At 37.3% G+C, this 16,908-nt stretch overlaps 1 protein-coding gene across 4 annotated transcripts; it reads right to left on the minus strand.

The window, feature by feature from the left end:
- Positions 1 to 808: 808 nt before the first annotated feature.
- On the minus strand, positions 809 to 6,747 carry LOC140816869 (uncharacterized). Of its 4 annotated transcripts, none has more exons than XM_073176355.1 (4): positions 6,302 to 6,747; positions 5,629 to 5,698; positions 5,475 to 5,527; positions 809 to 1,066 (listed from the first exon to the last, which is right to left on the minus strand). In XM_073176355.1, the coding sequence occupies exons 1-3, from the start codon at positions 6,671 to 6,673 to the stop codon at positions 5,475 to 5,477; spliced, it is 495 nt and encodes a 164-aa protein (XP_073032456.1). In that variant the 5' UTR covers positions 6,674 to 6,747; the 3' UTR covers positions 809 to 1,066. The 4 variants fall into 4 exon arrangements, with proteins under 4 accessions (XP_073032456.1, XP_073032453.1, XP_073032455.1 ...); XM_073176352.1 differs by having other exon boundaries at positions 5,434 to 5,527; positions 6,302 to 6,745; XM_073176354.1 differs by lacking the exon at positions 809 to 1,066 and adding an exon at positions 1,129 to 1,456 and having other exon boundaries at positions 5,434 to 5,527; positions 6,302 to 6,746.
- Positions 6,748 to 16,908: the final 10,161 nt, after the last annotated feature.

Here is a 16,908-nt window from a genome sequence, read left to right on the forward strand (position 1 = left end):
CTCAAGTGTCTTCGAATATTTTGGTTAGCGATGACAATGAGTCGAATTTGAGTAAAATTCGATGTCTCCGTCCTCATCCCTATTTATTGTATCCACCCTCATACTCATCTCCATTCACGTCGTGTATTCAACTTTTATCCAAATATATTAGGCAAAAACTCGTTTGAGACGGTCTCACGAATCGTATTTTGTAAGACGGATATCTTATTTGAGTCATCCATGAAAAAGTGTAACTTTTTATGTTATGAGTATTACTTTTTATTGTTAATATCGATAGATTTGGCCCATCTCCCAGATAAAAATTCATGAGACCGTCTCGCAAGAAACCTACTCAATATCTTATTACCATATACAATTGTATTTTTTTCAAATTTGAATTATTTCGATAAAACTATACTTATTTATCAAATTATTAAGAGAACAATAAGAAAAATATTAAAGATAAAAAATATCAAACAAAACGTCATATAAGAAATAAAAAAATATTATAAATAATTTATTACAACATTATCTTACAAAATAACATTAGTTTATACTAATAATTTTACTTGTTCCATTCAATTACCACCATTCAATAAAAGCAAATAAAAATTAATATTTTTTAAATATAAATAAATACATAAAAATATGTGTATATATATATATATATATATATATATATATATATATATATATATATATATATATATGCTTATCTAATCGGGTATTTGGGTCGGGTATGAATAGGATTTTACTTCACCCATACCCGATTACCCATTTATTTAATTGGATAAAAATTCTCCAACTTCCATTCGTATCGGGTATCGAATTCTCCGTCAGGGAGAAAATTATCCTCCCTATTTTTGGCTTACGATTAAGCAAACATCATCATAACAAAGGAAGTACAATATCAAAATCTGGTGTGACGTTACCAGTACACACACAACCGTTTTCCGAGTTACGAAAAAAATCAGGAAGAGTGTTATTTACTCGAGAAGAAAATATTGCTACTTGAAAACCATATGTGTAGATAAGCATCGGCTGTTGCAGAATCCTGGTAGCCACGATGAGGCAACACATGAATACACTGCAGAGAGATAAAAACCATAGTTATTCTGAAATAAGAATTTACGTGCAACTTTTCAAGAGTACAAAAGGAATTATTCTTGTGACATGTGGATGTGGTACAAATGGCTGGCTGGGTCTCTATACACTGTGGAAATGTGGTAATCGGACTACCTATAAACCTCAAATGCAAGGAATCCGAGGAGAGAGAAGAAAAAAGAAATCCAAAAGAATAAGCTATTTATATCTCATGATTCACGAGTGATTAAAAAGACCAGGGATAAGCTATAGCCAGCATGCTAGTTGAGACTGAATCTTGAAAATGGTTGCACCTTGACCGAAATGAGGTGTTTGTCGACACAACAAAGTACCAAGGACACAGTCCACATAATGTAGCACAATCATGGCCCATCTATTTACAAAATCGGGGGTTCATTTAATACATTTCTAAACCAAACCTAAAAAAAGAAACAATGCTAAGAACTTTACTTGTCTTCCACAAATCTCAGTGCCACACCATCTATTATACTGACAAAAATAGAATAGGTGGCGGCGAGCTTCTTTAAATTTGATTGTTAAGTTCATTTACATTCAGTTCACAATGAACCACCAGTCCACCACTCAGGATAATAACAGAGCACAAGTAGGAGGCCAAGTTAAATTAGTTAGTGGTTGCCAGTCAGTTTCTAAAAGCAACCCTTCCTATGTTGGGATAGTCCATCAAACATTACATCTAATTAAACTCACACCCCTTTTTAAATCTCTTGTCACTGGCGTAAGTTGCAATGCAATCAAAAATCACATTCTTGAAAACCAATGTTGCAAATGGTTGGGAGCGGTGGCAGTCACTACCGCCTCGGTCACCTAAGCGCTTGAAAAAAAAATTAGAAATTATTTTGTAAGTAATTATATATAATCCCCACTTAGGCGATTGAATATTTTTAGAAATTTTTATAGGTTTTTTAGAAATTTTTTATAAGTAATCATACATAATCATGCAATATAATCACAAATAAAATCATTTTTTATGTAATATATGTAATTAATTATATTTATGCATAAAAACATCATACAATATAATACAATATAGACAAAGTGCAAATAAATATATAAATACAAACTAACAAGATAATTAAGATGGTGGCTAATGGCAGCGGCAAATAGAGATGGTTTGAGGCAGGTGGTGGCTGATGGTAAAAGACACTCTTGAAACCAAAAGTAAATACAAAAGAGAATGAAAAATGTTTTTATTATAACTAGAGTTTATTTTAATTGATTGACTGGTTTTTAAAATTATTTGGCTTTCACAGTTGACTAGGATTTTAAAATCATTGACCGCCTTGGCCGCCATCGTCTCTGCCACCTGCTCGCGCGTTGCCTGTCGGATAGCCTCAGACTGCCTATAGAGACCGTCTTAGATAAACGCGGGCCAGTCAAGGGCAGCCTATCGCTTAGGCGGTCGTCTCGATCGCCATTTAGAACATTGTTGAAAATATAATCATATAACCGTTCCTCTGGTGCATCAATCTTCATAAAATTAATAGATCCAAAAAAGAACTTATCCAATCTTAAATACTTCCTTTTACATGGAACAATACAAGAATATAGCTGATGCTTTTATTACTCTGGATAAATCTGTTTCACGTATAAATTAAACCACAATGCTAGGATTCATAACCATACTGCGGGAAATATTCTGAAACAAAAAACGCACAATGTTTATATAAGGTCTAGAAAATTCGAACTACGTAACCTGATGTCATGCAATCTAGGGTTTTGCTAAAATATGTTTTAATTATTTTAATACATTATATGCATGATTATTGCATGGATATGTGTTTTATTTCGCGGTTTATTAACGTTTCATGTATTAGGGTTTTTAATAGTATTTTGCGCTCGAATGAAGAACGGAGACCAGGGACATTAAGGAAAAATATTTTTATTAAATAATTCATTTTATTTATCTAATATATGGTATAATTGAAGGTGATTTTCAGAAATGGGCTTTGGTAGAGTTTTTTACTCGTCGGGTCATATTTTGAACCGGTACGCAAAATTTAGCAAGTCGGGATACTTTTTGAGGGGTTTGGGCAATATTTTCAAAAACGTACCTATACGAAATATTTTTCGAGAGTGTTTTTGGGCTTATTGGGATTATTTAATGCATAATGGACCCAAAATTTTACTTAACCCCATTATTTTTAATTAAGGGCCCCCATTATACACTAAATATTATATTAAACCTACCATCAAAAACCCTTTCTAACTCTAAACATTTCAGCAACCCCTCTCATTTTCCAACAGCAGCATTTTCGAAAACTCCAGCCCTCTCCTTCGAAATTATTCAAAGTTTTTCAAAGAACTCCTTCCCCGTCTCTCCAGTGCAAGTTCTATGTGAATATCTCAATGATTTCGAGCGCCCTATACCTCGTTTTTCTTATCATTCACATCAATATACGTTCGTTTGTATGTTTTTGCATGAGAAACCGTAGATGTATCATGTTGTGCAAGTTTTATACGATTTTGACACGAAATATGCATTTTCCTTTACATGTAACTCACTTTCTTGATTTGATTGTAAAAGGAGCTGCTAAATCACGGTTTTAAGGGCTGTACATGTTGAGAGCTGAAGCGTCAAGGTGCTGGAGTAGGTTAGGGGTCGAGCTATAGGGAGAGCCGATCGAATCTTTGAGTACTACTGTTGATGGGTTGATCGGGCTATGGGAAGGGGACCGGCTGTAAGGGAGTCAAACCAAGCCACGGTGCAGACCCTAATGGTCTGAGTCGTGGTCCACGATGGCTCAACCACGGCTGGTCACGGCCTAGGAGTAGACCGAGGCGCAAGAGTCGAGTAGGGTAGGGTTTGGCTTGTTGTCAGGTGAATCACGTATGGTTGAGTACATGGGTAGTAGGCGTCAATAGTGCAGACCCTAATGGCCTGGTCTTGGTCCTAGGAAGTGTTGATTCGGGATTGGTCCTTGTCGGTTAGGCGTAGAGTCGAAGATTTGGCTCGGCGATGCAACTAGGGTTAGGGTTATACGTCCAAATTTTCCAGCAGGTTGCAGCCGAGATTAGGGGGTTCAAAATAGTTGGAATATGGCTTTTTAGAGGTTGGTAAGGTGTGATTAAGTTGCGGTTAAAATTTGGGAAAGTTTAGGATTGATTTGGGTTAAAACCGGGACCCCGGTCCAAATTTTAAAACGAATCGTAAAAGTTACAGAATAGGCTCGAGGTTACGTCTAGGAAATGATTATAATTATGTTTCGAGGTGTTTTAGTAGGTTTGGCAGGCTTATGGTCGAAATTTTGAGGTCTAGGGGTAAAATAGTCAATTAGGGTTTTCAGGGATAAAATGGTCATTTTGCACTCGGGATGAGTTAGCGGTCTCAGCAGCGCCTGAACACTAAAATTGCCTGTTTAAAATGTACATTTTATTATGAATATGAATTTTTTGAAATACAAAAAAATATGTTCCATATTTGATTTTAAGAAAATCTACGTATATGCATAATTTTTATAAGTAATGAATACGATGACATTTTTTTGAAGGAAGGGAATTGGTTGTATCTAATACGAACACGAACATGTAAAGACCAAAGCTCCGTGGATGGGTAAAACTGTCGGTGATGTCACCGCCGCCAAGTACCGCGTTTATACGTAGATGGATCCATCGATTAGAGCTGATACGAAAGCCACAACTAATTATCGGAATTCAATTAAAGAAAATGAACATGTATATGTCGATATGATGAGATATGTTATGGATACGTTTATTCTTTGTCATGTTATGATTAAGTTCACGCTTTTAAGATCATGAAGTTTATTTTAATTACAGTACTTTTCATTGTTGCATGTCATGAATATGTATTCGTTATAAAGGTTCAAGTGTGTTGACTCTTTAGACTCACTAGGTGTGAATGATGCAGATGAGCATTATGTTGTGGAGACTGGAGGTGCTGAACACTGAGTAGGCGGAGCTGGGTGTGTGCACGTTAACCCGAGGACTATATGTTTTCCGCATTATATGTTTTTTAGTCAGGGATGATACATCATGCCCTTTCTCGTTTCGCATCTTTTTATATGTTGAGAATTTGGCAGGATTTCGAATATTGCATTAAAGTCCTTTTAAAACAGTTGTCTAGAGATTTGATGACATTTAAATTTTATTTAACTGCAATACTTTTATTCAGTAGTTGCATGACTTTTTAAATAATGGATCGACAGCTTTTATTGCATGCATGGGTTTGATTGTATTTCGAAAAGAGCTTTAAAAAAAAAATTCTAGTAGTATTTTAGTAGCACGAGTCGTCACGGTTTAAGTAAATATCAAGTAAAAGTTTTTCAAATAATGTGTTTTAATAAGCAGAACATGAGAAGTAACTCAGCTCACTTTGTCAGAGTTTCTGTTATCAATATAAATTGTATCCAGACCTATTTGGCATCTTCCTTTGGGTCATCAGAATCAGAATCACTAGCATTGTAACCTAAAAGAAAAACAAAAATATTATATCAAGAAAACAAAGAAGGACGCAAACAGATGGAACCATTAACATATTAATAGTTAGAGAACATGAATATCTAGAACCTGGATGTTTATCGCCAACTTTCCACACCGAAGACCGACTCTTTGCGGCCCTGCCAATCCACGCTCTTCCCTACAATACAAACAATGATAAAATACAAGCTAAAAGCATGTCTCTTGGTCCTGCTATGCGAAATTAAATCTCCATTTCGAAAAGTTAAAAATCTTTGGCGTAAGACTGAATTTCAAGAACATAATTACCGCATTTTTTTTTGTTTCTGGCTAAAGGGTCTGTTTCCAGTTTCTCAAGATGTCACACAGAATACGAGAATTGATTTCCATTTTTCTAAGCTATCATTATCAAGTGACCTTTCTCGGTCAAAATAAAGGGAATTGGATTCTTCTCATGTTTTATTGACATACCTTCTTGCTTTACTTCACTACTGTAAATGGGTTCTTTGCGCACAATTTTAGGACACAGCATAAGCATAAAGAAAACTACTGCAGATTTCACTTCCTGAACTGAACTCCATCAAAATCTCCAATAGTCCAATCCACTAAACAATGTATACACACGCTTATCATTCATCAATTTGATCTCCACATTTTTCCCACAAATTATCCAAAAAAATACCATAAATATTCAGACTTTTAGCAACAAACAACCACAAATACAGCAGATGCTCTTAGCACAGCCAAAAAAAATACGATAAAGAAAACAAAGAACCAAATAAACCTTCTGGGCATCTCTGGCTACACCATATCCGCTATAATACATCTGGCCAACGAGCACCTGCATGGCAATATCACCAGTTTTGGCCTCTTTAAGTGTATCCTGAAACCACCTGTTGACGCAGTCAGTCACCACCTCCGCCAGAGGTATTCGCCGCTGCCGTTCCGACTTATCCGCCGCCTCCATGCCTCGATTGTTAAGCTTCAGCCTGTGCGGAGACTCCGGCCCTGGCCCAGCAGGGTGGGAGGAGGATATGGGTCGCCGAATTTTTGCGGTGGGTGGCGATTGGGTGGGGCGGCGGAGGCTGGTGCTGGTGGAGGTTATGGCTTTTGCGAAGTGTTCCAATCTGTGCGCAGCTGGAATTGATTTTCCCATGAATTAAAATTAAAAACAATAAAAAAGTACAGATTGAGTGCGAATCATCTGAACAAAACTTGATTTTTTCTTTTTCTTTTTTATATTTTTATTGTAAGAACAGAATTCGGGGAGGATAAGGTAGATTTTGTTTTTCATAATAATTTAATTTTGAAAAATAGAATTATAATCTGAAATTGAACAACAAATATACAATTCAATTCGTTCAACTTAAAATTTGATTTATCCAATGTATTTGTTTGTCGTTCCATAATCATACGCCCTTTTTTCACCATTTTTGTTAAGATCGGTTAACTCATGTAAAGTGTTTAGAGAAGGTTGAATAAACATTTAGACTTTTTTGAGTTTTTTTCGAATGTGAGTCAGTTTTTTGAGGAACTGATCTCGAAATCATGTATGTCTATATCAGTCAGTTAACTAAAAATGGTGCGAAAATAAACTAAAAGATGGATTTGAATATGTAAATGAACACAAAGATTTTTCTGGATGTTCGGAGACTTCAAATGTTACTGCGTCACATCTTCTATCTCAATGATAAATTTTTACTAAAAAGACTTTTGTTAATTATAACAAGATGTAATAACTCACTTCAATTTAGACTTAAACACTGTCAAACTGAAACTCTTAACTTCTTTTAGACTTATTAGTTAATAACTGAATTGCTCAAAGAGTGGGTTGGTTGCTACGAATAAATCAATGAAGTATGAGCTTTAATTTGTGATTTGCAAACTGGATGTGAGCTTTAAAATGAATCGCAACTGACTTGATAACTTATTGTTCTTAAGTAGTAGTATAATTGATATTCTCATGAAAGCGTCGTCTCTTGTCCACGACTGAACTTGATGTGAATCTGACCGGGCATGACGTGCTAATGGTTGGAAGAAGAGTCAAGGCTGCATTGCACGGGCTCATGAGCAAGCATGAAGGGGTCGTGATGCATGGGAGTACATCGGGAGGCCAAAGGAATATCATTCATGCATGTGTGGAGAAGGCCGAGCCTACACGGACCTACACACGGACCTGCACACGGGGTCCGTGTCCATTACACTTGAGGAAGAGAAATCCCGAGCCTACACGGACCCGAGCACGGACCTGTACACGGGGTCCGTGTCTACTACTTTTGAGCCATGAAAATTACAGTGCCTACACGGACCCCCTTCCGGACCTCTACACGGGGTCCGTGTCCTTTACGAATGGGAGAGCAGATTTTTTCCTAATTTAGAGTTTTATTTATTTTGGCAAGTAGATTTGATATCTTTTGATTATGAGATAATATATACTCGAAAATTTCATCATTGTAAAGAACATTGATTATTATTCATCTTTTATGATATTGAGAATTCTCTCAACACAAGCTTAAGTTTCGTTATAACTTTTGCGTTGTATCAAATCAAACTTATCAAAAGATTTATCTTTTGTGGCGTTTTTCAATCGAGTATCACGAGGGTTGCCAAGGGCGGGTTCTTTGGAGGTTCTCTTGAAACGCGATTGTTTCTCTCGTGTTTATTTGTTGCTAAACTCTTGCTAGTTTAGAGGTGAATATCATACAATACTTGAATCAAAAGATCGGGAAAACAACACGGGTCTTAATATTGCAATTGAATAGAGGGTGCGATTTATTTCAATCATGTTTGTGAAAGCGGACCGGTTACGGTGGCCGGAAGCGCAACGGAAGCACAAAAATCAAATTTTTGAGACAAAAATTTCGGCCACCCCTAGGACTTGTGCAATATTTACAAAAACAAAAACATCATACATAGGATGTTAGAAATATATACCTATCAACTTTTAAAGTTGATGTTTGGCTCCAACTTTGTTGTCAAACAACAAAGCTCTTCAAGGCATGAAGATCTACAAGCTCCTCCTCCAAATCCTTGAAACTTTCCTTCAAATTAGGCCCACCACCAACTAGGTAGATCCCCTCACAATTTGCACTAGAAAAATGTGAGGATTTTTCAAAGAGAAGTGTGTGTGTTCTTAAACAATTCAAGAACACAAAAAGGAAGGAAAAATTGGAGAGAAAAATATGGTGAGGTTTCGGCCAACTCCATGTAGAGAAGAGGGAGAATGAATTAATTTTCTTGTCTTGGTGTTGCAAAAAGCAAAAGTAAAAAAGTTGCATGCCATGCAATTTTTTATTCAAAAGTAATCTCCACCTCTTCACCTCCCATGCATGTATATAATATAGTTTTTAATCAAATTAAAAACTTTGGACTAAATTTAATTATCTCAAACATATTTGAGACTAATTAAACATTACTTGAATTTACCCAAGTCCCACTAGTTAAATAATTATTTTAATTGAGCTCTACAAGACTCAATATTATTTAATTAATCCAACACTTGAATTAATTTAATTATTTGGGCTCTACTAGGCCCACTAGTGTTTAATTAATTCAACACTTGAATTAATTTATTTAGTCCATAATAATGTCTATGAAAATCACAATTTTCAATTACATTATTCACTTGGCCAAATTTTAATTTAGGAACACTTCCATAAATCAAAATTTACATTTCTCTCATAGAAGTCATACTTCTATTTTTCTTTACACTTATAAACTCATTTATAAGTTGTTCAACACATTGAACTATTTTCTCCTTTATAGAAGTCATACTTCTAATTTTCCTTTACGCTTATAAACTCCTTTATAAGCCGTTCAACACATTGAACTATTTTACTTCTCATCGGGATTTACAAAGCTAGTACTTGTGTGGCCCTCAATGGTTCATTGATACAACTAGCCGTGGGTTCACATCTCTATGTGATTCGGACTAAACATGTCCTTATTCGAGCATACCCCAATTGCTCCATTCTTACTTATCAACTCCTTGATAGCAAGAACGTCAGAACTCAAGTCTGATAGTACCCAACCAATCACGTTAAACGCCTAGCAGCATCGCTTACGTGATTCCCTAGGTATCACATGATAGTGCCTGCAAGAACCATTCAATTATGGTTAGCGTACAGTACGGTCCCTTCAACTCATATATCCCGATCGATTCGACAACCATTGGTATATCGAGAGTTGTCCAAGAATCGATACTATGTGTCATGTCGTAGTTGCATCGATGGTGTAATCTATGAAACACCTTTCATAATTACAACCATACTCTGGCCAGAGATTTCGATCTACATACACATGATAACACATAGGATATCCATACCCGAAGGTAAGCGGTGAATCCCCGACTACAATGCATCGACTCCTATGTGTTTCGACAGAACACCCAACCTTGCCACCTGATGACCCCATGAGAGTCGGTAAACAAGTCAAAGTGTAATTCTAGCACATAGAGTCTCAATGTTGTCCCGGGTCATAAGGACTAATTCTGTACAGCCATAAACCAGGACTTTTCCACTCGATAAGTGAGAACCACTTGGAAAGTCCTTTTATGGAGGGTTGTTCAGTGCACTCTACAAGGAGCACCTATCTGCATATTCGGACATCACAATGTCCCCTACCAATGAAACATGGTACTCACATCGCAGATACTAGTCTCTAACTCGAGCGGCCTATATCCTTCTTAGTGGCGGCTGAATCGACTAGGAACTGTTTAGAATATACAGTATTACAAATATGAGTTTCATGATACTCATCATATGAGCATCCCATATTCTTTCTACTATTTGTATATTCAAGGGCTTTATCTATGCAGCTAGCATGGGTATACAGATAAAGATTTGCCAAAATAATAATTTCAAATATTATTAAAATAAAGACTGCTTATACATAGAGTTTCATTGTGAACACTCGGCCAACACTTGGCTCGACGTGCACCTACTCTAACAATCTCCCACTTGCACTAGAGCCAACTACCTATATGCATAAAACCCATTGATTCGCGATGCTTGTCGAACAATGGTCCAGGTAAAGGCTTAGCTAGTGGATCAACAACATAATCTGCGGAGCCGACTTTGTCAATAGACACTACTCTTCTTTCCACAATCTCTCCGAGGATGTGGTACTTTCTCAATACGAGTTTGGATTTCTGATGAGACCTTGTCTCCTTTGCTTGAGCTAAAGCTCCCGTGTTGTCACACAACACCGGGACAGGAGCAACTTCATTAGGAATGACGTCCAACTCTTAGACGAAATTCCTTATCCAAACAGCCTCTCTTGCTGCATCTGATGCAGCAATGTATTCGGCCTCTGTGCTGGAATCCGCAATATTGTCATGCTTGGAACTCTTCCAAGAGACAGCAGCACCATTGAGCATGAATACAAACCTAGAGGTTGACTTCGATTTATCGATATCGCTTTGGAAGCTAGAGTCGGTATAGCCTTCCAATTTCAGTTCTCTATCCCCATAGACCAAGAACAACTTATTGGTCCTTCTCAACAACTTGAGGATGTCTTTCACAGCTTTATGGTGTGGAAGACCGGGGTTCGATTGATATCTCTTCACTACACATAGTGAAAACGCCACGTCAGGACGTGTAGATATCATCCCATACATGATGCTACCATTTGCCGAAGCATACGGAATGCGTGTCATCGCCACTATCTCTGCATCTGTCTTGGGAGACAGACTTGGATAGGGACACGCCATGACACACTGGTAGACGTCCTCTCATGGACTCATCCATCGAGAACCGCTTCACGATGGTATCAATGTATGTGGACTAGGTGAGACCAAGCCATCTTTTCGATCTATCTCAATAGATCTGTATCCCAATACAAAAGATGCTTCACCCAAGTCCTGCATCGAGAACTCACTCGCTAATCATATCTTAGTTGATTGCAACATTCCTACATCATTCCCAATGAGTAGAATGTCATCAACATAAAATATCGGGAATGTCACAACACTCCCACTGACCTTCTTATACACACAGGGTCCCTCATGATTCTTAGTAAATCAAACTCTTTGATCGTACTATCGAATCTGAGGTTCCAACTCCTAGATGCCTTCTTTAGACCATAAATAGATCTCTGAAGTTTGCATACCATATGCTCACTTCCGACAGATGTAAACCCTTCAGGTTGAGACATGTAAAACACTTTCTTAAAATCCATATTAAGAAAGACTTGTCTTAACATCCATCTGCCATATCTCATAGTCATACCATGCAGCTATGGCTAGCAAAATCCTTATGGACTTGAACATTGCGACTGGGAAAAGGTTTCTTCAAAGTCAACTCCTTGTCTTTGAGTGTATCCTTTTGCCACCAATCGCGCCTTGAAGATCAATACCTTCCCATCCGCCCCAAGTCCCTGTGGGAACAGTTCCCTCAGGTGGATCCACAAGATCCAACACTTGGTTCGAATGCATGGAATTCAACTCAGATTCCATTGCTTCAAGCCACTTGGATGAATCGGCATCAGATAACGTTCTTGAATGTCCTTGGATCACATCCATGGTAAGGCTCATCATGGCTTTCTTCAAGAAGCTGACCATACCTCATAGGTGGTCTCGAGACTCTCTCGTATCTGCTAGGAGCTTGTATCTCCTCTCTTGGCTCATCGGGTGTGGGTTCTATAATTGTGGGTTTCTCTCGAACCTCTTCGAGTTCTATCATCTGCTTTCTATCCAATAGAAAATCCCTTTCCAAAAAAGGTTGCATTCCTAGAAACAAACACCTTTGTTTCTTGGGGATGATAGAAATAATATCCAACTTAATTCCTTGGATATTCCACAAAGTAACATAAAATGGATCAACAATCCAATTTATCTCCCACTACCTGCTTCACATAAGCAGGGCTCCCCATATTCTAAGATAAGAATATTTGGGAGGCTTATCCATCCATATCTCATATGGTGTCTGCCTTTGAATGGACATTTAATGGAATATCTTTTAGTTTTAAGTTATAGAGATCGTTTTCAAGTTCAACAGTACCAATCAAACATTCATTCATGTAAATGTTGCAAACACCTTTGCAAAATAAACAAGAATATCCATTTTTATCACCATAGAAATGGAAACAATGTTTTTAACAAAATTAGGTACAAACAAAACATCTCACAAAATTAACTTAAACTATTGTTCAATAATAAGTAAACATCCTTAATAGCCTTGGTAGCAACTCTTGCTCCATTGCCCATCCTCAAGAAGGTCACACCTTCCTTAAGCTTCCTACTTCTTCCCATCACCTGTAACACATTACAGAGATGTGATCAATATTTGGTATCCAATACCCAAGAAGTAGAGTTAATTAAAATGTTTACTTCAATGTAGAACATACCATTTCCAGAACTTTTCTGGGCCAGATATTCCTTGCAATTTCGCTTCCAATGTCCAGGCTTCTTGCAGTGATGACAAACATCACCAGTCTTGTCAGCCTTAACTGGTCTGGCTGCCACAACGGGATTCGGAGATTGCCTCAACAATGGCACGTTCTTCTTGGGACTTTGGAAAGAACTCTTCTTTCCCTTCCCATGTGGATCAATCTTCGTACCAGATGAAGAACCCACATAAAGAACCAACTTCTCTTTCTTGATGGTGGATTCAAACGTAACAAGCATGTTTACCAACTCCTCAAGGGTCGGTTCCATCTTGTTCATGTTGAAGTTCACCACAAAAGGATCAAATGAGCTAGGCAGCGATAACAGCAACACGTCCGTGGTCAACTCCGAAGGCAAGATCAAATCCATGCCAACGAGCTTGTCCACGAGCCCGATCACCTTTAGGCCATGCTCATGGACCGAGGCCCCATCTCGCATGCGCAAAGTGATCAGCTCCTTGACGGTAGCATGCCTTAGAGGTCGTGTTTGCTCACCAAAGAGCTCTTTGAGATGCAAATGAATGTCAGCAGCACTCTTTGCACCCTCAAAACGCCTCTGTAGCTCATCGTTCATAGAAGTCAGCATATAACACCTAGCTATCAAGTCATGGTCACACCATTCCTCGTAAGCCTGCAATTCCTCAGGAGTGCAGTCAGTCGGAGCCTCAACAGGGGGCGACTGAGTCAGTGTATATGTTACCCTTTCCGAATTCAAGACTATTTTCAAATTTCTTAGCCAAGTGAGGTAATTAGGTCCAGTTAATATGTGTTTGTCGAGTATTACGGATATCGAATTGCGCATTGAAGACATTGTCGATTTGTACTGAAAAGTAAAAACAGATAAATGTTGATGACTATTTTAAATATTTAGTAAGATATGAAGTTTGGACTTATACTTCATAAATATTTGCTCCCACTGTTTTGACATCTTTCACTACCCTCTAGTGAAAACGGGAAACTCCTTTCCTCAGTAGGTACGTAAGGTCCAATTAGCGAATTATGATCCCGATTATACAGCCAATCACAATTCCTAAAAGGTAGTTTCCAATTGCATCACAATGCAACCCTCTACGTAAACTTTTGTCTCACGTTTGATTAGGACCCATTATAGACGTCGTTCATCTTTACGTGTCAAGCCTTACCCATCGATGTTGAACCTTAATGGACGGTCGCCATGAGTTCCCTCAATAATATGAGCCGAAATCATGGGAGTTCCACGTAGTTCACATCACTATGTCAATGGATGTCACAGCTTTCCGGCACTCAGGGCCCCCCCAATAATATGAGCCGAGCCCCGAGTACGGGTAGCGTTCATCATGCACCAATTGTCGATGGAAGACAAGGAAATTATAAACAAATTTATAATTCCCCTTTTCGGGCTTGATATTTATTTTGAATCTTATTCAAAATGAGGGTTTTTAATTTTGAAAGGTCTCATCATTAATTTTATTTTAAAAGCTCGCCATGTTTGATCGTATGTTTGCCGGATTCATGCAACTTTGTTATTATAATAATAATAACGCACATACTCATTATTTATAACATATCATGCATATATTATAAATAGAAAACAGTACAAGGATGATCAATTGCCCCAACACTAATGGCCCGTGTGAGCCAAACACGGGCCTAGGTCTAATCCTAGGGTAAATGCACGGGATGCAATGCAACTAAATTATTACATTAGCATCCAATATTACATGTCTTCGATCTTCATAATCACCAAGGCCACCATCTTCCAATCTTGATCTTCACCTATTCTAATATTTACAATTAAATATCCATGGCACATAGGGATACATCTCATGGGGGTGGGAACGGGCCATAAACCAAGCCCACTTTAAATTGATAATTATTACAATCATACAACACAAATATCCTAGCATACACCTAGCAAATTGGGCTTGGGCTTTTGATCATCCTTCATGCATAATATCACATATCATACACCATCAATTAATTATCACTATAATTAATTGATCCAATATTATATATCTTGATCCAATCACTAACCGCCACAATTATAAATTAAATTAACAAAGTATACAAACACCTTTGTCTACTTTCAAATTAATTTATTTATAATCGAATTTCTTGTAAATCACAATTTACTATAAATAATTAAAGTCCCACTTCAATTATTTATTTTATGAGAAAATATGTGCAACATTTGTAAATTTAAACTTAAGGGCCCAAAAAACCATTTCCACCAAAATTACTTTGGCCCATTTAAATTTCACAAATAATGTTGTCCATCCAATGGCCCAACATCTCAAGGCCCATGACACTAAGATTAACCAAAACATCTTTTGGAAACCCTAGCCGTCATCGCCGTCGCCGGAGCTCCGTCGCCGGATTCCGGCAACCAAAAAAATTTTTTTTTTTATTAAAAACTGCACATTTCGGGCAGCCCCTTGGGCTGCCCCTCGGCTGCCCGAAATTTTCGGGCAGCCCCTCGGCTGCCCGGAAAACATTTTTTTTTTTTTGTTTTGCTAAAATTTCGGCCTTCACATTTTATTGCACCAAAAAATCTCAAACGGTTAGAAATCGATCTCAACATAATATAACGTAAATATTACACAAAATCCGTAACCTTAGCTCGGATACCACTTGAAAGCGGACCGGTTACGGTGGCCGGAAGCGCAACGGAAGCACAAAAATCAAATTTTTGAGACAAAAATTTCGGCCACCCCTAGGACTTGTGCAATATTTACAAAAACAAAAACACCATACATAGGATGTTAGAAATATATACCTATCAACTTTTAAAGTTGATGTTTGGCTCCAACTTTGTTGTCAAACAACAAAGCTCTTCAAGGCATGAAGATCTACAAGCTCCTCCTCCAAATCCTTGAAACTTTCCTTCAAATTAGGCCCACCACCAACTAGGTAGATCCCCTCACAATTTGCACTAGAAAAATGTGAGGATTTTTCAAAGAGAAGTGTGTGTGTTCTTAAACAATTCAAGAACACAAAAAGGAAGGAAAAATTGGAGAGAAAAATATGGTGAGGTTTCGGCCAACTCCATGTAGAGAAGAGGGAGAATGAATTAATTTTCTTGTCTTGGTGTTGCAAAAAGCAAAAGTAAAAAAGTTGCATGCCATGCAATTTTTTATTCAAAAGTAATCTCCACCTCTTCACCTCCCATGCATGTATATAATATAGTTTTTAATCAAATTAAAAACTTTGGACTAAATTTAATTATCTCAAACATATTTGAGACTAATTAAACATTACTTGAATTTACCCAAGTCCCACTAGTTAAATAATTATTTTAATTGAGCTCTACAAGACTCAATATTATTTAATTAATCCAACACTTGAATTAATTTAATTATTTGGGCTCTACTAGGCCCACTAGTGTTTAATTAATTCAACACTTGAATTAATTTATTTAGTCCATAATAATGTCTATGAAAATCACAATTTTCAATTACATTATTCACTTGGCCAAATTTTAATTTAGGAACACTTCCATAAATCAAAATTTACATTTCTCTCATAGAAGTCATACTTCTATTTTTCTTTACACTTATAAACTCATTTATAAGTTGTTCAACACATTGAACTATTTTCTCCTTTATAGAAGTCATACTTCTAATTTTCCTTTACGCTTATAACCTCCTTTATAAGCCGTTCAACACATTGAACTATTTTACTTCTCATCGGGATTTACAAAGCTAGTACTTGTGTGGCCCTCAATGGTTCATTGATACAACTAGCCGTGGGTTCACATCTCTATGTGATTCGGACTAAACATGTCCTTATTCGAGCATACCCCAATTGCTCCATTCTTACTTATCAACTCCTTGATAGCAAGAACGTCAGAACTCAAGTCTGATAGTACCCAACCAATCACGTTAAACGCCTAGCAGCATCGCTTACGTGATTCCCTAGGTATCACATGATAGTGCCTGCAAGAACCATTCAATTATGGTTAGCGTACAGTACGGTCCCTTCAACTCATATATCCCGATCGATTCGACAACCATTGGTATATCGAGAGTT

The sequence above is a fragment of the Primulina eburnea genome, chromosome 16 (genome assembly GCF_022965805.1).
Source record: "Primulina eburnea isolate SZY01 chromosome 16, ASM2296580v1, whole genome shotgun sequence".
Taxonomy (NCBI): Eukaryota; Viridiplantae; Streptophyta; class Magnoliopsida; order Lamiales; family Gesneriaceae; genus Primulina; species Primulina eburnea.